General features: G+C 49.6%; 1 protein-coding gene across 1 annotated transcript in view; it reads right to left on the bottom strand.

The window, feature by feature from the left end:
- The window catches only part of GABARAPL2 (GABA type A receptor associated protein like 2), a 115,256-nt gene that overhangs the window by 62,835 nt on the left and 26,131 nt on the right, over positions 1-26,290 (bottom strand). The window contains exon 2 of the mRNA XM_086945468.1: positions 10,161-10,216. Within this exon, the coding sequence (XP_086801594.1) occupies positions 10,161-10,216 (56 nt within the window). The remainder of the gene's footprint in view (positions 1-10,160; positions 10,217-26,290) is intronic.

Raw genomic sequence — 26,290 nt, 5'->3', positions numbered from 1 at the left:
GCTATCGTCCATAAGAAATCCATCCATATCTCAACCAGCTCTGACGTCAACCTCGCCAACTCTGAACACCTTCACTTCCAGATCCACATCGACCCCAAGACCACACTCAGAGGCACCCTCCTTTACAGGCCTCCAGGACCCCGCGCACAATTTAGTGAGGACATCACGGACTTCATCACTCCACACGCGCTCCCCTCCAAAGATTACATCCTTCTAGGAGACCTCAACTTTCACCTTGAAAAGAACAACGACCGCAACTCCACCACCCTGCTGGACAACCTCGCCAACCTCGGACTTAAACAACTGGTCACTTCCCCCACCCACATCGCAGGTCACACCCTCGACCCTATCTTCACCTCCAGCAATCATGTCTCCTTCAGCCACACCATGAAGCTCCTTTGGACTGACCACAGCTGCGTTCACTTCACCTACAACAAGCCCAAACCCAACAACCACCCCCAACCAACTCTGCAAAGAAACTGGAACAAAATCACCATCGACCAGATCTCCTCATCGCTTCTTCTTAACCCCCCAGCCCATTCATCAAACCCCGACCAAGCCGCCACCAACCTCACCCTCTGGCTATCCAACAGCGCCGACATCCTAGCACCACTGAAAAAACGACAAAGCAAACTCAGCAGCAAGAAGGCCTCATGGTTCAACGATGATCTTAAGAAATCCAAGAAACTCTGCCGCTCCCTTGAGAAGGCCTGGAAAAAAGACCCAACCCCCAGCACCAAGGACGCCTTCAAAAACGCCACCCGCATACACCATCAACTGATCCGAAAGGCCAAGAAAACCACCTTCAAGGAACGACTAGATAACAACGCCCACAACAGCAAGGAACTTTTCAACATCGTCAAGGAATTTACCAATCCCTCGGCCAACTCGAACGACATCACCCCCTCTCAAGCCCTCTGCGACTCCCTAGCCTCATTCTTCCACAACAAAATTGCAGACATCCACAACAGCTTCGACAACCAACCCGGAGACCAACTCACCCAACCATCTGCTGGACCTTCACCCCCCTCAAACATCCTTAATGACTGGAACACAATCTCCACTGAGGATACCATCCGCCTGATGAACTCCATCCACTCAGGTTCCCCCACAGACCCATGCCCTCACCACATCTTCAACAAAGCAGACTCCATCATAGCACCGCACCTCCGAGACGTCATCAACTGCTCCTTCAAATCCGCCACCTTCCCGGAAAGCTGGAAACACGCTGAACTCTGCGCCCTCCTGAAGAAACCCACAGCTGACCCCACCGAACTCAAAAACTACCGCCCTATCTCGCTCCTTCCATTCCCGGCCAAAGTCATCGAGAAAGCTGTCAACAACCAGCTCGCCGCCTTCCTCGAAGCCAACAAATCCCTCGACTCCTCACAGTCCGGCTTCCGAGCAAAACACAGCACTGAGACCGCCCTCATCGCAGCAACAGACGACATTCGTACCCTACTGGACAATGGAGACACAGTCGCCCTCATCCTCCTCGACCTCTCCGCAGCCTTTGACACAGTCTGTCATAGCACCCTTCTACAGCGACTCAGAAACATCGGAATCCAAGGAAAAGCACTGGAATGGATCACCTCGTTCCTCACCGGAAGAACCCAGAAAGTCCGCCTCCCACCATTCAAGTCAGAGGCCACTGAAGTCATCTGCGGCGTACCACAAGGATCTTCACTCAGCCCCACCCTTTTCAACGTATACATGAGCCCCCTCGCGGCCATCGCCCGCCAACACAACCTAAACATCATCTCCTACGCGGATGACACTCAACTGATCCTATCACTCACCAATGACCCTAGCACCGCCAAAACCAACCTACATGAAGGAATGAAAGAAGTAGCCGAATGGATGAAACACAGCCGTCTGAAACTGAACTCTGATAAAACAGAAGTCCTCATCTTAGGTTCCTCCCCCTCCGCATGGGACGACTCTTGGTGGCCAGAAGCCCTTGGAAAGGCACCCATCCCGACAGACCACGCACGGAACCTGGGCGTCATCCTGGATTCATCACTTTCAATGAACAGACAAGTCAACGCCGTCTCCTCATCCTGCTTCAACATTCTTCGCATGCTCAAAAAAACATTTCGTTGGATCCCCACCGAAACTAGGAAAACGGTCACCCACGCACTGGTCACGAGCCGCCTGGACTACGGAAACACCCTATACGCCGGGACTACCGCTAAACTCCAGAAAAAACTCCAACGAATCCAAAACGCCTCTGCCAGGCTCATATTAGACATCCCGCGTAAAGAACATATCTCTGGTCACCTGAAAAACCTCCACTGGCTTCCTGTCAATAAGAGGATCACTTTCCGGCTCCTAACCCACGCACACAGAGCACTCTACGAAATCGGACCAGAATGCCTCAACACACGACTGTCCTTCTACACCCCCTCCCGCCAGCTTCGATCTTCCAACCAAGCCCTTGCCACTGTTCCTCGCATCAACAAGACCACCATGGGAGGTAGATCCTTCTCCTACCTGGCAGCTAAAACCTGGAACTCTCTTCCCACTCACCTTCGCCTTACCCAGAACCACCTAGCATTCAGAAAGCAACTCAAAACGTGGATATTTGACAAGTAACTCCCCACCCCTTCTCAAGCGCCTTGAGACCCTCTGGGTATGTAGTGCGCTATATAAATCCTTTGACTTGACTTGACTTGTCTGTGTGCAGGAAGTGCAGTAAATGTGTCTCTGTGTTCTGGTGTGGCCTGCCACAAGGGCAGCAGCAGACGATGTTGTAAAGTGGCATACACCACCACCAAACGGTACTCTCATGGTGTAGTTCGAATGCCGCAAGATATGTCGGAATAGGCATTACAATGGTGTGCCATAGGAGTGCACGGGATACAACAGCGCACCGTACAAAAGTGTGGGGGCTCCTGGGAGGGAGGAGCAGCTGTTTCGCAACGTAACATACAGTGAACCCGCCCGTGTGCCACGTGCTGGGCAGCTCATCCATGATGACCATGGTCACAGACATCCCACAACACCCACAACGGTCCTTTGTACACATCCTGTATGAATGCAGCGTGGTTTTCACTTCTATGCGCATTCAGTGGTGTGATGTTGCCGGGTTGTGAGACTTATGCTCCTTGTTGGTGTGTTTCATTTTGGCCATTGTTTGTCTATACTTGTGCTGTACATGTGTGCCATTGTGCAATCTCCCCCTGTCCCCCACACTCCCTGCTACTTCTTCCTACTGCTGTTTCTATAATGTTGCTTCTCCACACAAATACACGTAAAGAACAAATTAGAATACTTCCTTGATTCTTTTACGTTTCAAAACTTCTCTCCATTAGTTTCTTTTTAATTTTCCATATAAAGTTTTTTTCATATTCAACGACACATCAAAGTCAGCAGTGCAACGTATTCTATCAACACACTTTCTAGAACATTCTACAACATGTGCAGGTTAAAAGTTCATCAATTTTTTTTAAACCTAACAATATTTTTTTGCAACATTTTCTCAAATATTAAACGGCACGTGCAGGTTAAAAGTTCACGGTTGTTTTAAGTTCGAACAGTGCCTTCCAAATGCACGTAGCAGTTGTGTGAGTTGAGCAGATTTTATCCTATAATATGTACTCCACATTGAAACTGCTTTTTCTTAACCAATCACAAAGATGCTTTTCCACAAAGCAAATGTGCACCCTACTTTTAAAAAACAATGCTTTTCATCTCCCAATCAGGTATCGTTTCGTATGGCAAAAAAAAAGTAGTTCCCCATCTTTAAACATATCTCCCTATTCTACGAAGGAACTGCATGAGCTACAGACATCTTCCCATACCTTCCAGCTATACCTTCAAAATGCTAGTGTGGATCGTAGGACATAGCTATATTTTCTGGTGCAAGACGTATGCAGAACAGAGACGTTTTGACTTAGACCTAGGTTTACAAAATGTGGACATTAAATGGTTTGCAGAGAGATGATTGAAGTGGCACCAATTATTGCCTTTGGTTAAAACCTGTTTGCACCTCCAACACCCTGACCTCATGATTGTGCACTGTGGTGAAAATGACAGACACTTTGACTGGGGTAGGTTTGGAAATGCTTATGAAGGACACCTTTGGACAATTTATTTTACTTTTGCCTCAAACTGTCTTTGTATATTACAATATATGCCAAAGACAAAAGTGGAAATGGTCAAAACAATTTTGTCCTCTGATCGAACAATCTAGGAAGAAAGTCAACAAAGCTGTGTCTGCATTCGTCATTGACTACAAAATGGGGTCTATCTACAACAACATACGTTTAGATATGGCTGCTATCTACAGAAGTGATGGAGTACACTTCACAGAGCAGGGAAATAGAGTTTTTCTGAATAACTTTAATCTCTTGCATCCGCACTTATATGTAGTTCCAACCAATGAACACAAGGGCTCTTTTTAGAGCCACCCTATAACTTATAACTTAGGACCGCTATTTTAGGGCCAGGTAATTACAACTCCTAGACCCTCCCCAAAATGTATTCTCCACACAGCTGTGGCGCAGCGGCCAGACCATCTGACTTTGCAGCACAGAGCTCTTGCTTTGATCACCGACTCTGCTCACCCATAGGGGTGAGTAGTTTGCGCTTAACAAATACCGTATTGATTTACCTTCACACTCCCTGTACAACACCACCTAAGCACCATATACAAGTTGGACAGGTATGGCACAGCGCCGAGAGCACATGACTTCACAGCATAGCACACACAGTTAAGGCTCACTGTTTCATCCCAGAGTCCAGCAGCAGCTCAATTTAACAGCATGACACTCTAGGCAATAGCTTACTTAATTTCCGTACCTCGCACTTTCAGACCAATAGAGGTCAGTGATTCAGCGACTTTACCACGAGTCAGTCAGCAGCTCAGCTTACGCCCCCAACGCCATCAGACCTGTAGGAGTGATTAGTTTGCGCTTCACAAATACCAAACTGATTTGATACGCGCAAATTTACCTTTGCACTCCCTGTGTAACACCCCCCTAAGCACCATATACATGTTACAATGTTTGAAACAAAAGTTAATCCGAGTAGGTTTAACTACATGCTCACACTACTTCGACAATGTGGCACAGCGGCCAGAGCACATGACTTCACAGCATATGACACACAGTTTGGGCTCACGCTTTCATCCCAGAGTCCGCCAGCAGCTCAGCTTAGCACCATGAGACTCTAGACAGTACATCACATATTTTCCGTACCCCAGGACTTTCAGACCCGTACGGGTCAGTAGTTCATCCTAGTAGGCATAAACACATGCGGACACTACTTCCACAGCTGTAGTGCAGCAGTCAGGGCACATGACTTCACAGCATAAGACACACAGTTTGGGCTCACACTTTAATCCCAGAGTCCCGCACCAGCTCACCTTAGCAGCATCACACTCTAAGCAATACCTCACTTAATTTCCGTAGCCCACCACTTTCACACCGGTAGGGGTAAATACTTTGCTTTGCACCCCCTCTATAACACACCCTAAACACCCCACGGGTTAAGGTTTAAGTTTATTGTTCAGTTACTAAAAACTCACAATATTAAAAAGTACAAATATTAAAAGTCAGTACTTCTTTAAAAACAAAAGGGAGCCGGGCTCCAGTCTATAAAAGCATAAAAGTCTCAGATTAGGGTGCTCGAGATTCGGTTAGGTTTGCGTGGCCATAATGCTTCCAGTTTTCAAGGAGAAGATAGGCAAATGTACTTACTTTATTGTTGTTTGGCCAGTACTCTGAGTGATCCCTCTAGTTTTTTCATTTAGTCTTGTGGCCACTATGTCGAATTCAGCTGAGTTTCTTCTGGGTTAAAACAAAGCATCACGGCCTGCCTACAACTCCTAATGCCCTTCTGGTTCCATAAGGCCCGAAGCAGAGAGCGTCTTATATCCCGGAGGGTAGTGCAGATGCAGATTATGTGTATGAGGTCCTCCTTCCCAGAAAGGCAGAGGCGGCAGGGATTTGCAGGATTTTCCCTTGTCCATGATGCAAGGTGCGGAGCTATAGGGATTTTGCCCAGGCGCATGTTAAGGAACTTGTTTTTTGTCTTCTGTGTAAGGCCCGTTGTTAAAAACTCTTGTGGTTTTAGTGCGCTGTAACCTTTCAGCACGACCCATCCATGCGCTCTCTTGGCTAAGGTGGCTTTGTCCTCGATTAATGAGACCATCTTGGTGACTTTCGACACCACTTTTTTGAAGGTGCCTAGGTCGGTTGCCGACTCCCATAGAGCTGTTAGTCCTAAGGTCTTCAATGATTCCTCTAAATAGGTCCTTACGGGTGAGTTGTCTCTGACGATCAGTTCGGTCCAGAGATGGGCATTTAGAGAGCCGTGGTCGGCATCTCTGATTTTCCGCCAGCTTTTTATATATGCGCCTCTTCTCTCCACCGTTTGTTTCTGCAGGCCGAATTCAAGGCGGATTTGTGCGGGCGATGAGTAGGTGGGAAGATGAAATATTGCCCTGTATGCCCGGCTGATGATGGTGTTGTCTAGTATTGTTGCATCTTTGCCTCTCATGGACTCGCTGCCGTAGGTGAGCATGGGCTGTAAGCGAGCTCTTAGTACCTGTAGGAGAGGGCCCAATGACCGATCGGGGAGTGCTTTCTGCAGAGGCTTTATCGATAGGTGGAATGTCGTGCCCTTTCGACGTATGGCCTCTAGTTGGTGTTTAGAGGAGCCATTACCGTCTATTATGACGCCTAGGTATTTGTAAGAGGCTACCTGGTCTAGCCTTTGTCCATCCAGGAACCATGCGGGTTTCCGTTTTTTGTGATAGTTCATTGTCATAACTTTTGTTTTGTTTAAATTAATTGTTAATGAATTAGTTTTTGAAAATTCATTGGTTTTGTCAAGAAGGTGTTGGAGACCGACGGGGGACCGGCTGATAAGGACTAGGTCGTCTGCGTAGAGGAGGTTTGATAGCATGATGTTGCCTAGTCTGGGAGCGTGTGATTTTACTGTCTCTAATTCGCCAGGGAGATCTGCAAGAAAGAGGTTGAACAACATGGGGGCTAGGACGCAGCCCTGTTTCAGACCCTTGCTGGTCTTGATTTGTCTCGAGAGGTGCGTCCCGGGTCCCAGTTTGATCCTGACCCAGGTGTCAGTGTGTAGCATTATCAGCTGCTGTAGAAGTGGGCCTGGAATTCCCCATCTGTCCAATTTCTGCCAGAATTTGTGCCGAGCTACATGATCGAACACGGCACTGTAGTCAATGAAGCACATAAAGAGGGAGCTCTTGGAAGCCTTTACTGCGTCGGACAAAAGGGTTAGCGCCATGATATTTGTCGTGGTGCCCTGACCGCTGCGGAATCCAGTTTGGGTTTCTGGGATGATGTTATTTGCTGTTGCCCAAGATGTTAAATCCTCCAAAATGAGGCCCGCATAATATTTTGCCTCTGTGTCAATTAAGGCTATTAGACGATAGCTTCTTGGGTGGTTCCTGGCGCCCTTTTTGTAGATCGGACTTATTATCGAGGACACTCCAGGATGTTGGTATTTTTACTGTTTCCCTTATTGCGTGGAATACTGGTGTCAGGATGTTGCTCCAGAAGGCAGGGTCTTGCTTGTATAGTATTGGCGGGATCCCATTGGGACCGGGGGCCCCCTCGAGTTTCCCCTTTAGAATTAGTTTTCTTAGCCGGTCTGGTGTGTCCAGGAATGAGTTATCTTCTCCAATTGCGAGTGGGTCGAATGTTGCTGGTAGGCCTTTGGCTTCAGTTGGAGTTTAGTCCTGGGTTGAGATCGACCTATGAGCTTGGTTCTCTTTGTGGTTGAGTATGCCGAAATTGTCAGAGCTCTGACACGCTCCTTCTGACTTGTCTCCCCCTGTTTTGACTGTTGCTGTATCAGTTGTATTGAAGTGATCTGATAAGTAGGTAGCCCAGTCGGATTCAGATATGCTGGAGTTGATACCTTTATGACCTGACTGTTGGAGGCTGTGAATGATCTTCCAAAAGCTAAAGCTGTTCTTCTGTTTGGAGTTATAAATGATTTTTGTTCAGAGGTCCTCATTCAGTTGCCTTTTCCTTTCCCAGGTCTTCTTTTTTAACAGTGCTTTTAGTTTACGTAGTTTCATTTGGATTTCCTCAATGTTGGGGTGTTTTCGGAGTTGTTTGAGAATCTTTTTTATTTCTTGCTTCATGGTTTTTATCTCTGTGGTTGTTAATTTGCCATGTATGAACCCGGTGGTAGTGTTATCTTTTTGGATTTTTAACTCTGTAGCGTGTTTGGCTCCTAATTCCGTTACAAAGTCTACCCAGGCATCAAATGGGTTATTGTTTGAGCAGAATGTCTGGTGTATGATTGTTTTTGCCCTGTTTGATAACTTCTCGGGCTCAGTTGGCTTGCATCTTATTCTTCTGTAGTTGATTGTGTGTTCTGTGGCAATGTATCACCCCACAGAGGTTACAGTGCCTCTACCCTCCTTTCCAACTTTTTTCGCCCTTTTTTCCACGTACTCACTTCAACGGAATCACAAAATGGCGGCCAACACTTCCAAGTTGCAACCGCTCGCAGCCAATAAGCAGCAAGCTCGTGCTCGTAACACCTCAGCCAATCAGATGGCAGAATTCCCATATCGATATCTGTAAATTTCGATATTTCTCAAAAACTACTGAACGGATTTACACCAAATAAACAAAAGCGTGCTTTCTAGACCAAGACCCTTCTCGCTGCAAAATTTGGGGTAATTCCGTTCACCCGTTCGACCTGTGGAAATTAACATGGAGAAAACACGTTTTGGGACCCCCTTTTTTCTCGTCCCCCCCCCCTTGACGAATCACCCCCAAACTTTCAACATAGGAGCTCGAATCACCCCCAAAACTTTCAACATAGGAGCTGATATCAACAAAGAATTCATTTTGAAAATTTCATGAAGATTCAAACGACGCCAAAGTTATAAGCAAAACAAAAAATGCTCTTCCTATGGAAACTAGGTCCTAACTATAACTACCTACTGGCAACTGCCAGTAGGGGATTAGGGGATGGATGGATGGATATATATATATATATATATATATATATATATATATATATATATATATATATATATATATATATATATATATATATATATATATATCTCACAAGTTCCTCCAAGCTGCCGAAATCATTGAGGCGGGTGCGGCCGCTTGGTGGAACTTGTGGAGCGTATTTAATTGAATGCTACCACTCCTACCGCAGTAGGAGTGATTAGGCACGTACTTTGCTGGCTTGACAGCCGAAGATTACAAAATCCAAGGATATGCCCTTACTTAACCAAAAGTTTGCAACTATGCGCTGAAGGGTTCCATGCAAATGCATCTGCAGCTGGCGAAGGGGTAACATAAGGATCTTTTAACATCAGCCCTGTAAGGAGACGCACAAGACTGTAACAGGCATGCTAACATGGTGGGCGAAGATAAAGTAATTTACTTGGACGATGCCCTCTTCTGTGTCTATGTGTAATTGTCCAATGGGAGCACAGCATGCCAGATGTAAATGACATGATTTGAACTGTGTGTTTTTAACGAAGCAAGCACTGAGAAACGCAACCTGGCTAAAACATTTGCTTGCAGGACAAATAGATTCTTTACCTATCCCCGTGAGTACCTGCAGTTCTCATTGGAGGAGGATATACGGATATATAACATCCCTCTTCATCCACTGATCTGTTGTAGAGTCATACACATTTTTCTTCCATCCACCACACCATCGGGCAGTCTATGAGGGACAACCCTCCGTTTTTTTCCACAAGAAGCACATAAGCACAAAGTAGTTCCCTTCAGTGCCAGTAACTACTACCCAATGTGAGTTTTCTGAGATCGAAATATTGTTTTGCTTTTAGCCAATTTTTTTTCCTTTTATTGCTGCCAGCTCCGCCAACAATAGAGCTTTACAACAACCATGACCAAACAATCACTGACAATTGACAAACCCCCAAAATTGGCAGCTAATTCCAGCCCTGTTGAAATGACAATGATTGTTGCTAACGTGTTGAGGCCAGTAACATTTTTGAGAGTGCAAGGAAGCTTTCATGTCTTGTTATTGACAACGGCTGAGGACCATCATTTTACATTCACAAACACACTCAAGCACATTAACAGCGATCTCAAACTTAATGTTGCAATGTGCAATTTCACGTCTTTAATAGCTTAAACTCAAAAACAAAATTGGAAGCGACGGTTTCAACTCACCGGAACTCGGTCTGGATACTTCGCTCTAATTTTTGCAGATTCTACACATCTGTGTTCTGTAAAGAAATGCAATCACATTTATAAAAAAAAACTCCACATCCCAGCTGCACTGATACATTTACATTTCAATTATTTATTTTGCAACGATTAAGATCTGCATTGTTTAAGAAGTTATACAGGGGGCTTAGCGCACTCAACACAGACAATGATGCAGGCTTCCTAACAGTTCCATATTGTGCATAGGTTTTCAGACTCTTGCAGTTTATCTGAGTTAATATGTGTACCTAAATGTGCAAAAAAAGCCTATATACCCTCTACAGTCTAGCTCCTACAAACCTGTATAATGTGCTATGTCCCTAAAAAATATACTTTTACGTTCTTCATTGTGTGATCCCTACAAATGCACATGTCTTTTCAGTAGCTTGGTCTCCATTAGCAGGGAAATTGTATGTTTCACACCTCGGACAAAGTGACATTCTCCTCGCCTCTTCTAGAAATTATCCATGTTTGATGTTTCTATTAAGCACACCCTACAGAATGGTGTACAAGGCGTGGTCTAGAATTGCTTTGGCCCAAAATCGACCCTTTTCAGAGGTTATACTCTTGCTGGGTCAATTCGAGCACTCCGAGACCTAGGCACAAGAAAATGTATCACTATATGCTCACGCCTGGATTCATCTTTAGGTGAATATTCTAAAAAGAGGGTTATGGCGCTATTGGTTGCTGTTTGTTTAAAGCCGTAACCCAGTGCAATTGGAATGGGTATCATTTGATGAGGCTGGTTATTTATAGGTGATCGTGTCTGGCATGCTGGCTACTTAAAGAGAGCCCTGCAGAAAGCAAGATGGAGTGTAGAGTATCTTAGGTGATTTATAGGCTTCCATACATAGCTCCTTCGTCAGAACTTATTCTTGGCATGTACTCATATGGGGAGACGGTGTGGCCCAAAGGCTAGAGCTGCCGACTTCCTAACTGCAGAGCCTGGTTCGAGTCCTGTGATTCTGGGCAAGTCACTTTATCTCCCCGTGCCTAAAAAAAACCTTAATCTGATCTTCTGTAAAGTCAAGTGCTCTAATGCCCTTGGGCCAAGTCTGCACTAAAATATATATACACATGGATGCTAGATCGATAAAAGCATGTACAACTGTGCATGGGATATTAGATCTTGGTAAGGTTTTGATTTAGGAGAAGATCAATCTTTTGTTTGGAAAGTTGGAGAGTAAAATATTTTCCTGGGGAGTTAATAAACAAACTCCCGATAGCAGATAAATATTTTTAAATTTATTTTTTTCATTTTAAACATGGATATTTAATTTGTGTTACCCACACTTGTCGCTGAGAATTAAGTCAAATGAGAAAAAAAAAATGTCATTTTAAATCTGATCTTCAAATCTGGCAGCAACAATAGAGTGTCTTCATACTGTATGGAGCTGAAGTGACAAGACAGAACTGAACAGCTTTGCAGGTGATACCTTTGGTAGAAGTCTGTGTATGTGATACTGTCCATTTTTTTCCATTCGAAGTATTTACCCAAATACTGGGCCTACAGTAGGAGATTGCTTTATGGTGGCAGTTAGGTCCTAATACTAATGCAAAACTTCTGCGAAATGCCAAGGCTTTTAAAAAGCAAGACAATGATGGGTGGAAGGCTTGCATTCATCTCAGCCACTGTGAGTTATGCAGCCTGCATTTCAGTCCATTGATCTTGCTACTCCATAGACGGCCCATATGCAAAAGAGACCTGGTTCTGCTCCAATAGGAACAGTCTTACCCAAACTACCATGCAAGATCCCCGTTAAATGGGAACATAAGCAATTTCAGAGGTGGAAGATGAACGACAGCAAATGATTCAAATAGAAGGTGTGAGAAAGTGACATTAGACCCTGCTTCAGGCAGGTCGCTCCCCACGACACAACAGCACCACCTGTTGTGCCCGTGCTCCCTGTCCCCTGCTGCTAGTTCGAGGCCTTCCTCCACCCGCAGGCTTCCACCTGCGCCTCATCCCTGGTGGCCAGTGGTTGGCCGTAGGTTTGCATTGCTGGCACTGTATTACTTCTGTTGATTTTGCTTGTACTGTACTGCTTCTATTTTTCTGTCTTATTGTTGCGCTTTTTCTCCCCTTCTGTTTATTGTTAAAATTGTCTCTGTGTATTCTGTGCCCTGTGCCCCTTATGCCTCCTGTTCCCTCGCCGTTGTGGCCCCCCCCTATTTTGTATTGTATTGCTCGATTCGTTTTTCCTCCTTTTCACTTTGTATTCTGTGCCCCTTTTCCCTTCTGTTCATCCGCTGTTCCTGCCGCAATTTTTCTGCCACTGCGGCCCCCCCCCCCCCCGCTCGCACATTCGTCCGCTCCCTCCTGCCAGCTGCTCCTACCTCCCACCTCCACTTCTTATGGCGGCGGCGCCAAAGGCGCGCCCCAGGCAAGCCCGTCTGCGCCTTGACCGTGCCCAGCGCCAGAACCCCTGGCCCCCACGAACGCCACAACGCCTGTCTCCGCTACGACCCCAGCATCCTCCACGCACTCAACACCGGACAATCACGCACCTGCTGCCTAGCCGCCCGAAGGGCACCCAAGGACCCTTCTCCTGCCGGACCTGCAGCTTCACCAGCATCCGGCCCACCAACCTACCGACCAGGAAGGAAACCAAGTACCTCAGATGCATTCTTCTCAATACCTGCTCCACCCGCAAACACGCCATTGAACTCTGGGACCTACTCAACTCAAATCCCCCCCCCCCCCCCCCCGACGTCGCCTATCTAACGGAGATCTGGCTAAACCCCTCCTCGGCACCAGACATCGCCATAGCCATCCAGGAAGGCTACAAAATCATCCGTAGGGACTATACCAACGGAGTAGGAGGAGGAATCGCCATCGTCCACAGGAAGACTGAGTCCGCCGACACCCTCAGCACCAACGCAAACACCTGCACTTCCAGATCCACACCAACCCCAACACCACCCTCAGAGGTACCCTCGTGTACAGACCCCCCAGGCCCTGGGCACAATTCATCGACTCCATCACAGACGCCGTCAGCATGCACGCCCTGGCCTCCACAGACTACATCCTCCTCTGGGTTCTGAACCTCCACCTCGAGAACAACAACACCACCACCAACTCCACCACCCTGATCGACAACCTCGGACTCAGACAACTTGTCACAACACCCACCAACTCCGCCGGCCATACGCTTGACCCCACATCTCCTTCAACCACACCACCGAACTCCACTGGACCGACCATCGATGCATCCACTTCACCTTCCGGAAACCCACCAAGCACCACCGTACCCAACAGATGCCTCGCCGCTGCTGGAGCAAAGTCACTGAAGACCAGCTAACAACCACCCTCGCCCAGAGCCCACCCGCTGACCCTGACACCGCCGCCCGCAACCTCAGACAGTGGATCGACGACTGCGCCAACACCCTTGCCCCACTCAAGAAACCCTCTAACAGCCACACCAGCAGTAAAGCCAGCTGGTTCACTGAGGCCTCCAAGCAAACCTGCCGAAAGCTAGAGAAGAACTGGCTCCGTGAACGAACACCGGACAGCTACGCAGCTAACAAGAACGCCACCCGCAGACACCATCACCTCATCAGATCCGCCAAAAGGGCCTCCTTCAAAGACCGCCTAGACAACAACGCACACAACAGCAAAGAGCTCTTCAACATCGTGAAGGAACTCTCCAGCTCCAACACCAATGACATCCCATCTTCGCAAGACCTGTGCGACTGGCCATCTTCTTCCATCGCAAGATCACAGACATCCACAACAGCTTCAACGCCACGACCACCCAGACAACCTCTATGACCTCCGCCCCCACGACCACCACCCGCCTGCTCTCCTGGACCAACATTAACAACAACTACACCATTAAGATCATGAACACTATCCACTCTGGATCCCAGTCAGACCCATGCCCACACCACATCTTCAACAAAGCCAGTACCGCCAACGCACCCCATCTCCAGAAAGCCATCAACATTTCCTTCAAGACAGCAACCTTCCGGGAGAGCTGGATGCACGCCGAGATCAACACCTTACTCAAGAAAACCAAGGCAGACCCCAGGGACCTCAAGAACTTCCGGCCCATCTCCCTGCTCCCTTTCCCGGCGAAGGTCATAGAGAAGACCATCAACAAACAACTGACCTACTACCTCGAGGAGAAAAGCATCCTGGACCCATCCCAGTCTAGGTTCCGCAGCAACCACAGCACCGAAAAGGACCTCATCGCCACCACCGATGACATCAGGACCCTGCTAGACAACGGAGAAACCGCGGCCCTCATCCTCCTGGACCTGTCAGTCGCCTTCGACACGGTATGCCACTGCACACTATGCGCACGCCTCCACAACGCCGGGATCCAAGAGAAGGCCCTGGACTGCACCACCTACTTCCTCTCCGGCAGAACACAGAGCGTCCGCCTCCCCCCATTCCGCTCCGAAGCCACCGAGATAATCTACGGTGTACCCCAGGGCTCGTCCCAACGCTATTTAACATCTACATGGCACTGCTCGCCCATGTCGCCTGATTGCACAACCTCAACATCATCTCTTACGCCGATGACACCCAGCTGATCCTCTCCCTCACCAAGGACCCCCACACCGCCAAAACCAACCTCCACGAAGAAATGAAGGATGTCGCTGAATGGATGAGGAACAGCTGACTAAAGCTGAACTAGGACAAGACAGAGGTCCTCATCCTTGGATCCACCCCTTCGGCCTGGGACGACTCCTGGTGGCCAACCGCACTGGGAACAGCTCCAACACCGACCGACCACGCACGCAACCTAGGGGTCATCCTCGACTCCGCCGTCTCCATGACTAAGCAGGTCAACACCCTCTCTTCCTCTTGCTTCAACGCCCTCCGCATGCTCCGCAAGATCTACAAGTGAATCCCCACCGAAACGAGAAGAATGGTCACCCCGGCCCTCGTCAGTAGCAGGTTGTACTACAGAAACGTTCTCTATGCAGGAGCCTCGGCCAAACTCCTGAAACGGCCTCAACGTATCCAGAACGCCTCTGCACGACTGACCCGCGACATCCTTCGACGCAGCCACATCACACCCCACCTGAGAGTAATGCACTGGCTCCCCATCAACAAGAGGATAACCTTCAAGCTCCTCACCCACGCACACAAGGCACTCCACCACACCGGAACAGCGTACCTCAACAGACAACTCAGCCTCTACACCCCCACCCGCCAGCTCCGCCGACCTCGCCACAGTCCCCCGCATCCGAAGAGGACCGATGGCGGCAGATCGTTCTCCCACCTCGCCTCCAAGACCTGTAACACCCTCCCAACCCACCTACGGCAGACCGAAGACCTGCTGACCTTCAGAAGACTCCTCAAGACCTGGCTTTTTCGAGCAGTAGCATCCCCCAGCATCTTGAGACCCTCACGGGTAAGTAGTGCGCTTTACAAATGCCATGATTTTATTTAAAAAAATATATTTTTTTATTGAAAACACAAAGCATGTGCATACAAAATATTAGTTACGACCCGAACAGATGTCAGAGCCGGACAGTCAGCTATCATCAAAAAACATTACATAGATTCCGCACTTTCTGTACGATTACCCATTGCTAATTCCACTGTTGGGGACACCAAGGGATCGCCTCGATATTTATTCAAACTAGACCATTTCCGGTCCCATTTTTTGGGGCACCCCCTAGCCACAAACACTTCTGTTTCCGCCAGCAAGCATCTGTCGAATTCTTTCGCCCACACAAGGACACTCTGTATACTCGCTGCCCCCCATCCTCTAGCTATCTCCCGTTTTACCAGCATGCACCCCAGCGTCAAAAACTGTGTTTTCACCTCCGTCAAGTCAGTTGCCTCCCAGATATTCAACAACCCTAATTGCGGTTTCAGGACAATCTCCTTGAGTAAAGCCCTACTCATGTGTTCCGAGGCCTCCTCCCATAAGACACTCCATCTCGGACAGCTCCACAGTATGTGGTAGAACGTGGCTCATTGGCCACAACCCCTCAGGCACAGATCGTCAGGTCTTGACCCAATCTTTGCTAGTGTCTGTCCCGTCATGTACGAGCGATGTAGAATTCGGAACTGGATCAGTCTGGATTTCAGCGTTATGTCGGCCTCACAGGGGGACATCAGGGCCTCCTGCCACTCTTCATCACTAATACTTCCAAAATCTGTCTGTGCCACTTTTCCCTAGGTTTCGGAAATGAACCCGGGAGATTATTACATAGTTTCTTGTACATGAGATTGCTTTCGAATCCAAAGGCCCATCTAAAAACCTGTCTTCATGCGGGGAAGATTCCGGAATGTCCACAAACGACTGAAGGGCCGTGTGAAGGGCATGGCGGACCTGTAGGTACCTATATGTTTCCCCCCGGGTCAATTTATATTGTTTCTGGAGTTCCTCAAACGTGAGTAGTGCCCCCCTTTTGACCAAATCTTTGTCAGCCGAGATGCTGATAAGGTCCCATTTGTCAAACACGGGCTGATAACATAGCATACCCAATTTCTGCACGTACCAAAGTGGAGCAGCCTTAGTGAGGACACCAGCCCATCCCAGGCGAGAGTTTACTATGCGCCAAATCTCCAACGTATGCCTAGTGGGCCCAAAAAATCTCCCCTTGTTCTTTCTGTCACTAACGTAGAGGGCCCCCAGATACCCAGATCGGTCAGTTTGGTATCGGTCAAGAGCGTGTGCAGGGTCCTCTGGGGGCGGTAGATCCACCTATTTACGGTCACCAGTTGTGCTGCCCAATAGTAAAGGTGCAGGTCGGGGAGCGCTTTGCCCCCATTATACCAACCCTTCGTCAACTTCTTCAACGCCACCCTCGGGCCTTCCCATCCCACAGCAGCGTACAGACCTCCCCCTCCACCGCTCGAAAATACGAGTCCGGGTCTCTATGTGGGCAATTTTGGAGAACATATAAAAACCGCGGCAGAGCCAACATCTTGAAGAGCGCTGCTCTGCCAATCAGGGACAACGGAAGGGATCGCCAATGCTTCACGTCCGCTCGCAATCTGGTCAGTGGAGGGACCAGGTTGGAGCTGTAGAACAGATCTAGGTCCGGCATGGCAAAAATCCCCAAGTATTTGAACCTGTCTTCTGCCACCACTATGGAGCAGCCCGCTGGAAGTCGCGGGACCGATCCCCTCAGCATGAACAATACGGACTTGTGCCAGCATGGCATATCCTGAGTATTTACCTAAGTTCCTAAAGATATCCAATACCACCAATATTGATTTATATGGGGAAGCCAAGTACAACAATACATCATCCACATACAGGGGGCCCTCCACGTCCTCTGCCCACCTCAGCCCTCGTACCATACCATCTCGGAGTATCCATGCCGCAAGAGGTTCCAACAATAAGGCAAACAGCAGCGGGGACAAAGGGCACCCCTGTCTGGTACCTCGACGCAGTTTAAACATTCTGAAAGTATGACCGTTCACCTGCACCTGACCCAGCACATTCGTATACAACAAACGCAATTTGGGGCCTAGGCCCACCCTCTCCAACACTCCAAACATATATGGCCATTCTATAGAGTTGAAGGCCATGGAGGCATCGAGAGACAACAGCGCTGCATCCTCCTCTATGTACTGTCTACGGGCCAGGACGTTGTGTAAGCGCCGGAGGTTGAGGGCTGTATTTCTACCAGGCATGAATCTAGACTGATTTTGATGAACTAGGGTCACAATGACCTTCCACAACCTGTTGGCCAGGACCTTCGCCAGGACTTTAGCCTCGACATTAATCAGTGAGATCGGCCTATAGGGTCCACAAACCTGTCGGTTTGCCCGGCTTATGAATCACCATTATAGTGGCCAATCTCTGATCCATTGGTAGGCTTCCCACCTCTAGACTCTCCTAATGCATAGCCTTCAGATGTGGTATAGTCCGGGAGGCAGTAACCTGCAGGAATTCGACCGGGATACCATTGGGTCCGTTCGCCTTCCCCGATTTAACCTGTCCTACAACTACAAATGCCATGATTGATTGATTGATGGTGTGCGAGATAGAAGATTTGGCTATGGGAATACTAGATGGCCACGCAGAGTTTCATCACCAGGGATGACATGGACAGCAACTGAAGCTCCATTGCTAGGGTCAGGAGGAACTTCTAGGCTGTAAAACATCTTTTCCCTTGCTTAAATTGAAGATGCAAGCAGAATACAGGAGAAAGTAAAACAGGTAGTAGGCTAATGATAGAGAAGGCTGAAAAAGAAATGGGAAATGTGATGAGAGTGCCAGAGCAGATGAAAAGCAAGTGGATGGAAGAGTGAGGGATGAGAGAAGTCTGATGCAGGTGTAGCAGGTGAGAAGTTAGATAAAGGTGAAGTAATAGGAAGATTTATAAAAGAGGAGGGTGTGATAATAAGAAGAGTGAGAAATAAGGGTATGAAAACCAGAGCAACAGAAAGAAAAAGGAAAGGGGATAATAGAATGGGGATAAATGAGAGAATACAGGGTGGGCGAAGGGGGAAAAGCAAAGTGTTTCTGTTTTCCTTTTTGTGCATCATATGTGAGGTTCACAGTATCCCAGTGCCACAGTGAGCACACAAACCTTATCTGGCCATATATATCATACTCAAGAACATATTACTTACAAAAAACAAAACATGCAATGGTTGGGAAACCTAAATTACCCACAGCACCCAGTAAATGCACGAGGTCTGGACAGCGGAGAGAGTATGTTACCAGAATACTGTTGTAAGAATCACGTCTGATACAATATACTCTCTTAAATATGGTTTCAAACATTATAGCACGTAAAAGTTAATAAAAAACTCTTCAATCAATGGCAGAGCTTTGTCGATATTATTATAACACCAACACCAAATTTAGGTAAGGTGATATTTCTGACCAGTGACCAATTAAGAGGTGGTAGGGCGGGTGGATGGGGGGGGGGGAGGGTTGTGGAATTATTAAAAAACAAAAACACTTACCCTAACCCCTTTGGCGCGGTGCGGGAGAATTAATAAGTGGGTGGGATTCGGACGGCCCCTGGCTGTCCTTAGCACACGCACAACGTGACGCCGGACGGCCGGGGGCTATCCTGAGCACTGAAGAGGTTAACCTTCCACCCACCTCCAGCGTTGCATCGCACCTCTGAACTTCCTTGTCCCAGCAGGCACTGGGGCAGCTTCACAGACTCCCTGTGCAATCCCCGCGCTGCTCTTTTATGAGAGCAGCATGGGGATTGGCCTGAGCAGGCTGAGAAGAGGCTCCGCTCAAGTCAGGGAGTCTGTGGAGTTTCTCCAGGCCAGATGCTCAATGCAGCCGGGTTGGAGAAACCGAAGTGTGCATGTGTGTTTTGCCGGCCTGAGACGCTTGGCCAAACACACATAAACTTAGACGATCACATAGCCCTCCTCTTCCCTCACCTCTGCACCACCCTCCCTGCATACGCTGGCTCAGAGCCGGCAAGTGAAAAATAAAAGGATAGTAAAATATTGTTTTATTTTTCACTTGCTGGCTCTGAGCCAGTGGGGTGACACTTCTCGCCATTCTGTAGGAGCAGCCCCTGTTTCTAATACAAAATTGAGGAGACATGACCTGGTAGTTCCAGCTGGGCTGTTCTTCATGGCAGAGCCAGCGCTAGGATGATTTGCATGAGATTGCTCCCTGTCTGGTGTGTCATAGTGAGCAAAACCAATATCCTGGAATGCAGCTTAGAGTACAATATTCCACCGATCACTTTTTTGTTTTTATCAGTTGGATTTTGGGACGGTGTTGGGTCAGAAAAGTCCTCTGCATAATAAAGATGTGTACCCCTGCTGAGTGCCCAACTGTATTGTTGTCTGGATCCATATTGCTGATTTTGTTTTCATAGGCAAACACGGATCATTCATGTGCTCCATGACACAAACCTATCTCAAGGACTGTGGTCTTGTTGCTCCAGGAAGGGCATCCAAAGCGCTACCCTCATGTTGGTGGAAGGCTACTGCCTTCACCAGAAGTTAAACAGCAACAGTGTGGTGGTGACAGCATACTGTGTGATGATAAGAAGTAGTGGCCAGGTTCCTTTTACCGTGTGTCATTGAAGTGAGGCCTACCGGCTGACTCACCTTTTTTAAAACTTCAGCTGCTATGTTTTTAACTCACCCTTGGCCTCCACCAGGTGGATGTATACGTGTGTGAGAAGTTAAATTGTGCTGAGTGCATGTGAGTACGCAGGAAATACACTACACAGAGAGTGTAGTGTGGAACAGTGGGCAAATGGTAAATGTGTGCGCGCTGGCAGATGGTGTATAAATTGACACTATGGTGCAGTACAGAAAGACTATTATTGGACAGAGTGTGCAAACTGAATGTATGTGCTGGTGGTAACATAGGACATGGGCACAACAATACTAAACAGTGGAGTGTGCTGTTAATGTATGCTGAGTGCAGAAATGCCAGCACTGGTACACAGCAAGGAGGGCCTTCGGTCCCATTTTGGGAAGCCCAGGCTTGCTTGGTGAAAACATGACGCATAGAGGAATCTCCCCCAGACAGAATTGTATATTGCTGTATTCCTGTAAGCTGGGTGAAACAAACACTGGATGAGGGGGTGTTGAAATATAATCGACAGACGTGAGCATCGCCGGCGCCATCTTGCCTAGCAAGAGCCATCGTATGCACATAAACAGCACCCATTTTAGATACCGCGGCCATTTCGTGCGTTGCCGATCACCAGCGCGTCACCCTGACCTCACAGTCATCCCCTATGCTCTGCAAACCCCCAAGCACACATGCTAGTCATAAAGCATCCTTAGCGCGACTCAGCCCCGGAGCCACTTCCCGTGCCTAACGCCCATGTCCTTTCATCCTCCTCGCATGAACAGGCCCCATCGATAACTTCCTCCCCTGCACCTGGCTGTTCCATCCGGTCCCAGGCAATAACCAGCCCCTGCGGATACAGTTTATTACCCCCGTACAGTCGAAACTCGCTCCCCATCAAAGGGGTCGGAATTAATCAATGACACAACCCTCTTAGATCTGACCGATCCCGCATACTTCTGACCCTGCCAGAATGTCCAGCTGCACGATAACAATCACCTGCTGAGACCAGGGTGGGGGACATTTGCTGTTGGGTATGTGTGGGAGCAAGTTGGAAGCGGGGATTCCGGGGATGTAATAAACCACTGTCAGGAATGGGTTACCCTGCACTAAACAGTCAAGATTGTATATAAAAGGCTATGCCACAGAGGTACAGTTAGAGCACCTCGAGAAGACATTTCGTCTGTCCGAATTGACGTGCTCTCCTCCGGAGAAATAAACCTGTTCATCGCTTTCCAGATTCCCAGCGCCTGCCTCTTTATTTGATTAGCTAATAATTGAGTAGATCAGAGGCGATAAGCGCCAAAGCAGTGATTGATGATAACTAGAGAAAATCTGCTTTTCTACAATTCCCAACGCGGGCCCATCAGCGACACGTGGGTCTGGTAGAGAGGTCCTAACGACGGAGTGAACGACTGCAACGATCGGAAAAGTGCATCTGCCTGAAAGTGACCCTTGTCTGGCAGCCGATCATCCGAACTCCACTGGTTCCGAACGGACCTCTCTCGAGTGATCTACTGTCCTGACTGGGATCCCACAGGAGTGCCGCGGCAAAAACGGAGAACAGAGGACGATCGGGCGCTGGAAGTGGAAGACGAAGAACTATCCAAACGGTCCGGGTAAGAGCGAGTAGGACGTTTATACGTCTGATTGGTAAGACGTTATACGTCAGATTGGTAGGATGGTTTATCCATCTGATTGATTGTTTGATTGCATTGGAATTGTTTGATTTGAAAATACTAGTATTACGCTCTTTGGTTCTTAGGATATTTGGTTCTTTTTTAGATATTCCCAGCTTGCAAACAACTCTCTCTTTGCAGACAGTGAAGGATAGGTAGTGCGGATCTTTGTCTACCATTGTTTGAGATCTTCATTTGTCCGATTATACGTCATGCCTATCTTCTCCCCACTGATTGGTAATTGGTTCTGCCCGGACCGCTTATTAGAGGTCAGTCATCCGGCTCCACCGGAAGGCACCCCTAATAAGGACATGTACGTAAGATATGGATTAGTCGCTGTAGCTTACAATAAACTATGGCATAAAAGGACTAAAAAAACAACAACAACAAAAAAAAAAAAAAGAAAAAAAAAATCGAGAAAATCAGTGGCCACTGATGGGATCTTTTGACCTCGATAAAATAGAAATGCTAGAGAAAGCTCTACGTAAAAAGAAAACTACGCCAACTATGCTTGACAGTCTCGGCATGCGAAAAGAAACGATTCAACGAAAGAAGAAAGCTGAAGCAAGATTAGATAAGGAACTACGGAAATCAGCTCACCTAGCTGGTAAAAAGTTAGAAGAGGAGATTAAGGAAAGAGAAAACGCTAGGAAGGAGCGAGAATCAGAGATCTCAGGACAATGACCTGTCAGAGCGCCCTCGGCTCTTTACCCTGAGTTACCATCAAAACAGAAGATAGATGACGATTTACTCCTAGGTCCACCAATTATCTACATGCCACCTCCTTATGCCCCTACTCATCCTCTAATACAACACCAGGATTCTCAGAACGTAACCGAAGGTAGAGCCAGGGCCTCGGTACCCACGGCCTCTGTGCCGACCGAGCCTCTCGTGCCTGATACCTCGTCACACAACACACCAGTAAGAACCGAAACAGCAGAAAAAAGGGCCGGCAAGAATCCCGCAGTTGAATAAGAGTGAGCGAGCAGGTATTGAGAAAATCGTCAAAACTCTTAAACAGGAAGGAAACAGAAGAATATAAACCAGATGTTGGACCCGGCCTCGTGGCGTGATCCCACTCCTCCCGCATGGCGGGCCCTGGACGACAATGACCTCTGCATCCAGCCTTCACGAGGGCCGCCACTCCTAGCGTCCCCCGGCTCGCCCCCTCAGGAACACGGCGACCCCTGCTCGCCCCACTCTGCTGGCCCGACCCCTATCCCAGGCCACCATCTCCGGCCCCGACCCCATCTTGGATCCTCCACGTCCGGACCACGTGGCCCCGGCCCGACCTCGGCCGCGGCCCCATCGAAGCCCCGACATCGAGGCACCAAGACCCGACCAGGTGGTAAAGCGACCACTTGACGGATCCAGGAGGGGGAGAGTTTCGATGGCCCTCCAGCCGTCCCCGGACGCCTGGTTTCGATCCCCCTCCGGCCTCCCTGGGCGCGGGCTCCACCCCCCTGCTGGGTGTCTGGGCCTTCTTCTCCCGGCCCCTCTGACCCCCAGGTGCGAAGGTCCAGACATCAAAGGACTCTCGACCTCGCTGAATCCATCTTCGGAGCCCTGCTGGCCCTGCCGCGGCCCGACCTAGCTGAATCCATCTTCGGAGCCCTGCCGCGGCCCGACCTCGCTGAAACCATCTTCGGAGCCCTGCTGGCCCTGCCGCGACCCGACCTCGCTGAAACCATCTCCAGAGCCCTGCTGGCCCTGCCGCGGCCCGACCTCGCTGGATACTAAGACTGTCCCGCTACCCTATTCCCACAATTGCCGAGACATTAAGGATCCTTCGATCCGTTTGTATATATTGCCGATAGAACCTGCCTAACTTGCTGATAAAGCCTCAAAGAACCTACACTTGTGTGGTGTCCATTTGTAGTGGTGGGATTGCTCGGCTGTACGATTCTAGGAGAGGAACCTCGCCAGGAGCCCTCTCGACGGCGCTCGGCCAAATCCAGTCGGAGAGGGGGGTCTCGGGGTGGTCGGCCAGACAACTTCTGCCTCCCCCTCAGATCGCCTTTCTAACATTGGTGGCAGGCGGTGCGATCCGAGCCGACGGAAATCGTACAGAGAGTGACTCACCAACTACTAACACACCACAACCATGACTACCAAAGAAACAAGACCGACCGCGGAGTTCCAGAAGGAACGGTTGGAAGACTATAACCACAAAGAATTGAAACAGTTCTGCAAGGACCTGGGCATCGCTACCACTGGACTAAGTACCAAGGACGATTTCAAGCAGGCCCTACAAACATGGGTGGAGGCAGGAGCGACGCCACCCCAGAATGAAGATGACACGGTCCCAGATATGCACCCGGAAACCACCACAACCCCAGCGGGGGAAAGAAATACCAACGTCAACACGGGCCTCTCCCACGAAGACGCCCGAGAGCGAGAAAAGACTAAGAACTGGAGCTCGCCCGACTCCGTTTGGACGGAGAACTACAGCTGGCCGAGAAAAAGATAGTCCTTGAGCAACTACGGCTGCAAGGAGACCTGGAGGAGAAACGGAGGCAGAGGGACTTAGAAGAGAAGAAGCTCACGTTTGAGTACGAGCGTGGCTTAAAAGAACTTGAGATCAAGGCCAAAAATGGAGAGACCAGTGCCTCCGGGAACCGGAGCCCACCTCCCCCTGCAGACACAAAGGTCCACATCCCCAAAGATGTCGTCAAAGAATACTATAAGAACGACGACATCCAACAATGGTTTAAGGCCTACAAGGTGGCCATGACCTCGCATCGAGTACCTCAAAAAGACAGGGGTGCCGGCTTGTGGGGGAAGTTCGTCAGCGAAGGGAGAGACGCCCTGCTGGAGCTCCCAGACGCCGAAATGACCTCTTACAAACATATGAAAGCCGCCCTCCTTACTCGCTATGGACTCACCCCCGAGATGTACAGGCAGCGATTCCGAGACTGTAAGAAAATCCCCGGTACTACATGGGTGGAATACGTGAACTTCTATAGTAGAGCCCTAGAGGGGTGGATCAAAGGCAGCCAGGTCACCACCTACGAGCAGCTGTTCAACCTCATTGTATGGGAGCACCTCTCCAACAACTGTTTTGTCGAACTCAGGCAGCATCTCCTCGACAGCAAGCTGACCGAGCCACGTAAACTAGCCGTCGAGGCCGATCGATGGGTGAGCACCCGGGTTCCCCGGAACTCGATGGGAGACCACGGCCGAGCTCCCCAGGGGCCCCACCGTGCGCGAGGCGGCGGGGGAGGCCAGAACAGGAACTGAGACTCCCCCGCAGTGCCTCCCCCGACCAGCACTTCGCCACCCCTGGCTAGAAGGGGGGCCCCCCCAGCACGGCCGGGGCCCCACTCGAACGTTATCTGCCACAAAGGCCAGCGACCTGGTCACTATGCCAATGACCCCAACTGCCCAATGAACCAACGGGCCGCCCCCCCCCCCCCCCGGTCCTCCAAACCGCCAGATCGTGGCCGCCTCCCTGGGAAAAGAAGGGGGCGAAGAAGAGAACTATGACGAAGTCCAGACCGAGTGGGAGCCCGCCGCCATGTCCCTGGTGTGTCTAGGAGTAAGAGACATGGTCCCCCGGGCCCCGATTCCGGACAGCTCAGAAATATCGCCAGTGGGTCACCATTAATGGGCACCGGGCCGAAGCCCTCCGTGACACAGGGGCCAGCATGACGGCCGTCCGTTGCCACTTCCGGACCAGATCCTGCCCAACGTACTGTGTCCAGTACGGTCGGCGGAAAACTCGGAGAGCCTGTGCCAGATGGCCCGAATCCCCTTCGAGTGGGGGGGGGGGGGGGGGGGGGGGTGTCGGGCGTGCTGAAAGTGACCGTCCAGGACATTGCCCCCATGGACTGCCTCCTCGGGAACGACCTGGAAAGTTCCGCCTGGGCCGACGTTGAGCGAAGAGAGCATCTGGGGATGCTGGGCCTTCCCGAGTGGGTTTGTGCGACCACCCGATCCATGACGGCTCAGGCCACAGTCCCGACGAAATCCACCCCGACCGAAGAACCGGAGGGGCCCGCGCCTCCGCCGCCCTCCGTCCCGGAAGACTCCGACCCTGAGCCCGGTCCACTGGGGTCCAACCATGAAGAAATTGCCGAGCTCGGCGACCTCCCGGAACTAGCCCAATGGCACCAGGAAGGCGGCCCCACACGAGAACAGTTCCGTCAAGAACAGAAAGCGTGCCCCTCCCTCGAGGGGATCCGCCAGCAAGCCGCCGCTCAAGCCGCCGGAGACCCATCGGGGTTCCACTGGGTCTATTGGGACAGCGATCTCTACAGCGAACAAAAAGTTGCTGAACTGGGGGGCCAGCAGGGTGCTGGCGGTCCCCCTCCGGTTTAGAGACTTCCTCCTGAACCTGGCACACGATGTGCCCCTCGCCGGCCACCTGGGGCAGGACAAAACATACAGCCGCCTAGTGACCCATTTCTGCTGGCCAAAAAGGAGG

This window comes from Lissotriton vulgaris, chromosome 12 (genome assembly GCF_964263255.1).
Source record: "Lissotriton vulgaris chromosome 12, aLisVul1.2, whole genome shotgun sequence".
NCBI classification, from domain to species: Eukaryota; Metazoa; Chordata; class Amphibia; order Caudata; family Salamandridae; genus Lissotriton; species Lissotriton vulgaris.
This window is presented reverse-complemented; position numbering and strand designations above follow the sequence as displayed.